Below are 9273 nucleotides of genomic sequence, written 5' to 3'. Positions count from 1 at the left end.
ACTTAAGCATCGCCTGTCCCGCCTGCTGTTGCTGTTGCTGTTCCTGCTCCCGTAACGCTTGTTACTTCTCCTATGACCATGGCCATTGTTGATTCTGCTGGTGATTCTGATTCTTATTGTCCTGGCTTTCCTCTTCCTGCAACTACTTTTGGCATATTTAGCCTGGCTTTCACCTTGCTTTCGCCCGGCTTTCTTTATCCTCTTGCTCGTCCTTATTTTACTTCTGTTTCTGTAGCTATATCTGTAGCTCTCCATTTGGCTTGGTTTCCATTTCGTTATCGAGTCCTCGGCAATCGCCATGTAATGCCAAATTGGGCGACATCGTTTTATGTTTTGTTTTTGCTTTTCGTCCATGGATTCGACGAGGGGTTGGGATGTGTCTACAGGTTCACTCATCAGTTGGCGCTCTGTTAAATTTCGCACACGTAGCAGCATAAAAATTGACACCGATAATTCGAGTCCCAGTACCAGTATGTGTATGTGTATGTGTGTCTGCCTGTGTGTAGTCAGCGGTACGTATACGCGATATAAACACGCACACGCCCCGAAAACATACATCATGTCGGAAAATTTGTCGGTCGCCAGCGGGAAAAGGTGAAGAGGGGGAAGAGAATGGAGAGGGGCACAGGAAGGGGAATGTAGAAGAGGAAGCTGCATGGGGGCGATATGTCGCGTCGCTGTTTACACAAACAAAGTTATCAATTTTACACACGACAGTCGCTTCACCTCACTCCCTTGCCTCACGTCCTTTGCATTCCCTCTAGTATATTATTTCCCACCGGAAGGGCTTCCCAAAGTGGTTGGGATAAGGAAAAAAGGGATGGGGTTTGGAGAAGGACAAGGTAAGAGCACCGACTGCCAGCATTCCCATCAATTCTGTATGCAATCAATGTCCAAATCGGAGACGCAAAGCGTCGAAACACCTCAGTCATAATAAATACAGGCGAGCTTCCATGTAGCGAATTCCCTCGAAGATAAATTGAAACACAAAAATAACATATTTTTCAGTTTGTAAGACCACATCTTCACTTAGAAGTAGAAATGTTTGTCAGATGAATATTTTATTTAATGATAATCTGTAGTCTCAATATATATTGATGTAAAAACATCTACTTTGAAGTTGTAAGTATTCTGGCAGTCATAAGTATTACTGTTTGCTTGAGAAAAACTAACATGGAGAGTGACTTTTATTTCCACTCAAAAACATCCATCGAAGTGATCCCTTCAAAAGTTTGCAAAAAATATTGAATTTAGCATATTAAAGCATACTTTTTGGGGCACTCTGCAACAGATCAAAAGCAATCGTAACCCACAACCGCACTTTAAGAGTTTGACGTTTTTGCAACAATTCCTGGCGATTCCTCCCCCAAAAAACGAAAAAGAATATATAGTAAACATTTTTCATAATTCTGCACCCTTGCCACCAAAAGCCAACGAGGAAAACAGAATTCACTTAGGGCTAAGAGAGATGGATGATGGGGGGCTGAAAAAATGTCGCCGCTTGTTAAATTTAAGGAATGTTTGGCTTGTTAGTGTAAAATAATATGAGCGAAGTGGGTGGAACTCTGCTTACTTAGGCGCCCGTTTTAGCCTGTTGTCTATTTGATTTGCCAGGACATGCTAAAAACGGGAGTAGGTAAAGAAGTCGAAGCACACGATGACGAAGAAAGAATTCCACTCAAATTGCATTTATTGGAGAAATATTTATAATAACTTGGAAATTCAATTTCCAAAGAAAATATGCTAAACGGATTTGAGGGGGCGAAGGGGCGATGATGGCAGGAGTGCAGCCATCGAAGGGAGATGTTCGGGTAAAAGGGACTTTCCCGAGGTGAGGATGTCAGTCTGCGTGTGCGAGTATGTGTAGGTATTTCAGTGGCTTGTGTCGTGTCAATGGCTCGTATGTCGCCTGTGTCTGTGTGTGTGTGTGCGTAAAGAGATATGTTAGAAAATTAAAATCGACCATATGTTGCCTCATCGATTTTGATAAGTCGCCTCGCAGCACAGCTACATCGGGCGTAGCAGGAGCAACAGCGCTATGGTCGCTTCATATCCGTTTCCGCTTTGACACAATGGGCGCACAATGCGTGGCATGTTGTGCTTGTCCTTGTGCTTGTGTGGGTGTCTGCTTCCTGCCTCCTGCCACTACCATTGCCACTTTCAATTGCAAAAAGCTGACTGAAAAAGGCGCCTTGTCATGCATGAGTTTTCTGCCTTTTATTATTGATGTTGTTTTGTGTTATTATTGCCGCTGCTCACCATTGTTGCTCTTTTTTTTTTTTGCTTGGGAGCCGATCTGCTGTCTGCCTTCGCGTGACACAAATCAAACGCACCCCGTTAAATATTTCATAAGGACATTCAGCCACGCACCTCCAATGATGAACTTTAAGGACATGCAGAAGCACGCCTTAACCCTCCGATGCCCCATCATGCTTACCATTCAATTTGGCTCCAATAAATGTTGCAGCAACATGTTGCTACTGCGCCGGCGCCTTGTTGCTGTTGCTCCCGCTGTTCCTGGAGATTTGCATATTGTTGGAGGTTTCGGAGGAGCAGCTCTGTTCAGTTGTTTACCGCGCCTCAAGCCACACACACGCAACGAGCGCTGCCAAGCCGGAAACGTGGGGAGCGACTTACTGTGTGAACTGTGACCCGTGATACGTGACCCGTGAACTGCTATCCGTGACCCTGGTGGGAACGTGACTCGTCTCGTGTCCGCCTGCTCGGCTGCCTTTCGTATCTGGCGTCTCAATCGGAATTGGAATTGGAATCGCGTCATTGGAGTGACTGATTTTGAGTTGACTGTGCGGTGGTGTGACGAAGTGCGGGAATGTGTGTTTCTTACGTCGTAGCGTAAGGACAGTTACGTAAGGACTCCCTGTCACCCCTCTCCCCCGCGGATAAGGACACAAACGCAACGCGCTCGAATGCGTTACGTTGCGCATGAGATGGCGGCACGCAGTTCGCGCTACATTTACTCCGACCACGGCCATCGAATCTAGTCCGCTCTTAGCCAAAAGGTAGCAGGGTTTTAACCACTACATAGAACATGGTCGAAGTCCCCTCCTCCTTTTCCCGTTTCCCCCCTTTTTCCCCACCACGTCCCTGTCGAATATAATTAAGTGTATTATCGGAACGTGACCAGAGCGAAATTGCTGCCTGCGGGCGAGGCAAATGCTTCTCCTGCTTTTCCTCTTCCGTTGGCCAGAAGCAATTGAATGGACAGCTTAGTGTGTAATGAAGAAATTACCAAAAGCTCGAATCCAACCAAACCCCCTCCCCCCCTATTCCCCATCCTCGATCCTTCTAACGACCCCCACATCCCCTCCTCCCTCGCAAGGACATCTTCATCTCGTTGTTGTCCTGTGGGCGTCATGGTGATTGAAAACTCGACCGCATTGCGGTCTTGTCATCAGTTTAAATGAATGTGCTGCGGTTTCCGGAGCTCCGATAAGATGGAGCCCTGAGCCTAATCCCTTTCAGTTATTGTTTCTGCACAATTGTGGACGCCGAAGATGTGGGCGGGGCAAGAAGCCGAGTGTCCTTCATCTTCATCTTTTGTGTGTGTTTGCCTTTCGAGTCAAGACGAGTTGAATTGAGTCGAGTCGAGTTCCGCGATTGCCATCATTTATTTTAATTACTTTTCTGTTGTCGGTCTCTTCGTTTTTTTGGTCCTGCCTTTTGGTCCTTCGTCCTGGCTACAGTTATAAGTAATTGGAGAGCTCCACAAATTGCGCATGAAATGTTGGTGGAATACTTTATGGCGCTGCTCGTGATCATGGGATTAACCGCACCAGTCGACAAGCAGAGCCGGCGCAGCAGCCAATACTTCGGTGAGTACGGATTTAAATCTAATCAGACAGTACTCAAAGGGTTAAGCCAGCCAGGGGACTGGGCAATCGTATCAGAAATGGCATTATAAATGAGAATCGCAAAAGCGGATGGTATTGGACATCGGAACTGGGGGGCATAGCAAAAGTAATTTCAATTAGATTGAGGGATATGGCGGGGATTACACTGATCTCGAATTAGAAGCAAAGGAAAGTCATTTTTAAGCTCCCTGTGAAAAGCGGGGATAAAAGCATTATAGACAGCTTTCTGTCTTAGGTTTCAGAACCAAATAAATCATTTTTTCATATTTTAACTCAAATTATTTTCATAATTGAGAGAGTAAATTCTTTACTTATAATTTTTAAACATTAAATTATCTTATACAAGGCCCTTTATTTAGTTCTTATAAAAATGAGAAGGAAAAATGCAATATGAAAGCATAAACAGAACTTTCCTAAATCCGAATTCCCAAAATAATTCATTCATAAACAATCTTCAAAAGCAGACTAAGCCAAAATGTATTCGTGTTATTTTATTTGGGTTATGCAAACATCTTTTTGACTATTAAATTACGCTTATAAAAAGTTACTTTTCCAGTTTGTTATTTTTTCACACAGATGTTTCTATTAAAAAGTTGGATACATAGTTTATTCAATTAAACACGGCAAACTTTTAATGTTGTTTATAGAAAAAGTTAATTTCAAATTTGCTTCGTCACTTGGAAAAATTGAACTGAGAGCATTGGGGTCCCTAATGGATAAGTGATCTCTAAAAGGGATCTGAATTTGGTAATATCCGTTCCCAACTGTCCGGAATTGTTTATGATGCCATCTATTTCGCATCTCTCAACTGCGAGTGTGAGTTTGAAACACGGAACAGCAGCAGCTGCAATTGCTCATTTGTAATTTATGGCACCTGAACTCAGTTTAGGGCTCGCTTGGGGTACTGCAGCTCGGGAGGAGTATGAGTTTGGGTTGCGGGATGTGGGATGTGGGGATCCAAAGGAGGCGTTAGCCATGGCCACTGAAGCTGCGGTTGCGGTTCGACCCGGCAATTTTCCAACTTACCACCCCGCACTTTGTATGTAAATACGCAACTTTTATTAAAAAATTTTTATGTTGTTACATATTCCCTGCCGGTGTGAGGGCAGAATGTGTGTATGTTTGAGGGTTTTTTTTTTGTTATTTTGAGGGCAGCATAAAAAGCAATTTCAGTTGAAGTGTTTGGCCCGGCCAAAAGCAAAGCAAAAGCATCGAAAGCATAAACATAACCAGCGGCTGTGGAGCAACAGTTTCAATTAAGTGTTTAACGTCATTTTATTGCTTGATATTTGATAGCTAAATTTGCCCAACCACACACGAACACAGGCACACAATATGGATCCTGGCCTATAAATCAATATGTGTTTATCCACTCCATATCCATATATCCACAACCAAATCGCAGTACCAGTCCCAGTCCCAGTCCCAGTCCCAAAGCTCTCTCCACACTAGCACCACAGCTGTATTTGTGTTTGTATTTGTTTAGGCACTCATGGATTATTAGCGCATTAGTTGGCTAATACATCGGCATTGGGGCGATGAAGCAACATCATGAGCACCGAAAGCACCGCCAGCACCACCCACATAAATCACTTGTTCGCCCAGCAATGGATCATAAACGTGGGAATGGCTCCTCCATTGGGGCTAGTGCATGCTTAAGCTCGGGCATAAATTAAGCACAAATACTCGTTAATCAAATGAATGCTGATTCCCTCCGTCAGCTGGGGCATCTCCGCCAGCGGATTGAGCCACCCAATCGGCTATCCATCTGTCTGCATATCTATCTATCTGGCTGTCGGACTGTCTATCCATTCGACGCTTCCTGTGTCCATCTATCTGTCTGGCCCCACGGCTCGTGCCCTGGAATGCACTTGAATACGTTTAGATTGACGTCCAGATACAGCTGTTGGAATGAACTACCCAATGGGGATGTTTAATGGGGGCAGGTCGGATTTCTAGACTCGTGTAAATGGGAAGCCATTAAATACAAAGGAGATATCTGAATAAATTCCGAAGGGTTTTTGGGGTTATTGTAACTATTTTGAAGACTGTTTGGTCTTTGTGGAAGTTAAATTAAATTTGGATTTCTTAATTTAAAACATAAGCTAGTGAAAACATTCTGAACACATTTAAATTAAAATATTTATTTATTTTCAACTAACCTTTAGGTCACCTGGCCGCCGCTGAGGAATTATCCAACCTAATACCAGATAATTACGATGCCCTCGATCCAGTTTTCGACAACTCCACGGATAGGGAGATTATCGCTGCTCTGGGCAACACAGCCCGACTCCACTGCCGCGTTCGTCACCTGGGCGATCGAGCTGTGTCTTGGATCCGACAAAGAGATCTTCACATCCTAACCATAGGAATCATGACCTACACAAATGATCAGCGTTTCCTGGCGCGACACATTGACAACTCTGACGAGTGGGTGCTAAAGATCGTTTCGGTCCAGCCAAGGGATGCAGGCATCTACGAGTGTCAAGTGTCCACAGAGCCCAAGATTAGTCAGGCCTATAAGCTGGTTGTTGTGAGTAAGTATCTACCAATGAGGAGGATTACATAGATTTTACGAGGGATGAAGTCGTTAGATGTTAGATGATCTCCAGTCTTAAATTCCCACAGAAATATTCTTGACTCTTACCAAAATAATCATTTAGAAAATGTTGAAGTCCATTAACTACATTTTAAATTGATATTTATAACAAAAATCCAATTAGCAAACCCTTTCATGAGCCACCATAATTATTAATGCCGGTACCATACCAGCACTTTGAATCTCAATCAATTGGCGGTCGTGTAGCTCCATGTAGACGTTGTTTACATCTCCGTTTAGACAGCAGCCGGCGGGTACAAAGAGCTGGGATTACTTTGACAAATTAGTTTATCAAACACCCCAGAACATCACACAAAAGAGTGGGTCTGGGAATGGGACTTGTTGGGCATGTACCCCCATAGGCAACTTGTTGACATACCCATTAATCGAAATTGGTGCCGCTCTTTGACAGCCTCCAAAGGCCCAGATCCTGGCCAACCGCGAGCTGTTCATCCAGAGTGGCAGCGACATCAATCTGACGTGCATCGCCCCCCAGGCTCCAGGGCCCTATACGCACATGGTGTGGCACAAGGATACGGAGCTGGTGAGCGACTCCTCTCGAGGCGGCATACGCGTAGTGTCCGAGCAGCAGATGAAGACCAGCAACCTGGTAATATCGCGTGTCCTGCACACGGACTCCGGCAATTACACCTGCTCAGCGGAGAATTCAAGTTAGTAACTGCTTATAACTTTTTAGACTAAGCATATATACAGACATAGTATGTGTTTATAGTTAAATGCAATTTAAAATCCAATTAACCGTAGACGAAACTGTCAGTTTTACAGGACAAATTTAATTTCATTAAATACTTAATTACATTTTAAACATGCCACTAACTGACTCTTATTAAATATTTATGCATGCTCTTGACTAACGAAAAGTAGTTGCATATATAAACAACATGAATTAACTATCAGATATTGAAAATTAAAATAATTCAATTGTTTGGTATTTATATATTTCTTTTATGCAAGGAAAGGATGTAAAATGTTTAAATCAACTTAAGTTAAAGTAACTTTTAGAACAGACCTGTACAGATTTATTAATAATGTTTTTTATTTAACTGAATATTCCTTTTAATATATCAACTGTACTTAATCAGTTATCAGGATTTTTTAACTACGTTACCTTAGTCTAACATTAAAACAACAATGTTACCAACAAAATTGCATTTATTTAATTTAGTAATTCTACTAAACATTTTTGTAACAAGTTCTTGTGCAGAATAAGCTATCTTAGCTATTTAAGATCCTGCTTTTAAGAACTAATGATTTTATAATATTTTTTTACGATGTCCTTAACCCCCCGGCTCAACTATCTTCTCCCAACAGATTCTGACAGCGTCTTTGTGCATATCATTAAGAGTGAGCAGCACGCGGCCATGCAGCACGAACTGGGGTCGAGGCTGGAACTACCCCCGCTGCCTCTGCTGCTCCTGGCGGTCCTACTGGTTGTCCTGTTGGCCCCCGCACCTCTTCAACCCCGTGCACCCATCCACTAAACCGAGCCAAAGTCGAGCGGCAACTTATGTTCGATGTCTGGAGCCCGGCAGCCGGGTAAGTCGGTGATTTTTAATGCCACCATCAGCTCACAGGAGTCAGGAGTCATCATCTCGTTACAGACCACGCCCCCCGTTACAACAACTACCGCCCATGCTAACGCCCCTTCTTTGGAGATATTCTGGTGGATGGAGGAGGTTAACGACGTCGATGTCGCGTTGTCTTGTAAATATGTAAATCGAGTTTTTGTTTATGTTTGTGTTTTTGTGGCTCAGTCTCTAAGTATTTTTATACGTAATTAAGTAAATAGGTCGAGAGTGCATATGTGCCGCCATATAGCCATATAGCCATCTAGCATATAGCGAATATGACAGATACATTATGTGCACACGATCGCATACCTAGAGATACCAAAAAAAAAAGCGAGCAATCGAATCAGAATCGAATCGAACCCGTAACGAATGTAAATAAATGTTTAATCTTAATAATAGATAGGCGAGATCTAGATTAATTATGATGAAGCGGGTGCAATTTAATTTGCAAGCCCAATGATTGATGGTGATATGAATGTGTGTGGCCATCACCATTCTCCGGTGTAGTAAATGCGATACTTTGACATCCCGGCACCCGGATTATGGCGCTTAATTGCCGGGGCGGGGCCAGGGTTCGAGCGGTAATTGAAAAACGATAAGGTCAGGTCGGGTCATCAGTACATGGCACTCTTGTCCCCCGAGGCACAAGGGAACGAACATCAAAGGCGGCGAGGACGGAACACTTTCGATTTTATGGGGCAAAGAGAGAAGGTGCGACGACAGGTGTGCCTGGAGCAGGGTAATTGAAATATTTGAAGCGTGCATAATTCACACTCCTCGACGGCAATTACAGACGAAGTTCTCGGACAAAGTTTGGGCCACAATGGGATAACTCTGGGATAAGTACCTGAATGCAGGAATGACTCAGTGACAATTCCGGTATCTTCAAAGGCGCCGCAAAGCACGCAAACACAATGAGTAATGGCTGCTGGGTAAGGAGAAATAAGGACTCTTTCTCTTTCTGGAAAGGAAGGAACAAGCCGCATAACGCATCTCCTTATTGCCAAGTGTTCGCTGAATTTTGCATAAGGTGGTGGTAATTGAAATAAAAGACGTTCCCAGCCGCTAATGGGTCTGCACGCAAGAACTGCTCGTCCCTTTTCCCATCTCCGCAGACCGCAGAGTCCCCTTGAGTCACCCCCACCTCCAGTAAGGAAAAGGCACCAAAGCAGGCGAACATCCATCACAACCCGGCGAAAGGAGCGGGTTT

At 43.8% G+C, this 9273-nt stretch overlaps 1 protein-coding gene across 1 annotated transcript; it reads left to right on the top strand.

Annotated features, from left to right (window-relative positions):
- The first annotated feature begins 2580 nt into the window (after nucleotides 1–2580).
- LOC108116275 (junctional adhesion molecule A) lies at nucleotides 2581–8582 on the top strand. The gene is given in 6 exon segments (XM_041818702.1): nucleotides 2581–3028; nucleotides 3705–3833; nucleotides 6041–6409; nucleotides 6885–7142; nucleotides 7804–8028; nucleotides 8094–8582. Coding segments are annotated over 5 exon segments (1011 nt in total). The 5' UTR covers nucleotides 2581–2943; the 3' UTR covers nucleotides 7974–8028; nucleotides 8094–8582.
- The last annotated feature ends 691 nt before the right edge of the window (nucleotides 8583–9273 follow it).

Source organism: Drosophila eugracilis, unplaced genomic scaffold (assembly GCF_018153835.1).
Source record: "Drosophila eugracilis isolate 14026-0451.02 unplaced genomic scaffold, ASM1815383v1 contig_367, whole genome shotgun sequence".
In the NCBI taxonomy this organism is placed as follows: domain Eukaryota; kingdom Metazoa; phylum Arthropoda; class Insecta; order Diptera; family Drosophilidae; genus Drosophila; species Drosophila eugracilis.
Note: the sequence above shows the minus strand (reverse complement) of the source record. Positions and strands in the feature narration are given on the sequence as shown.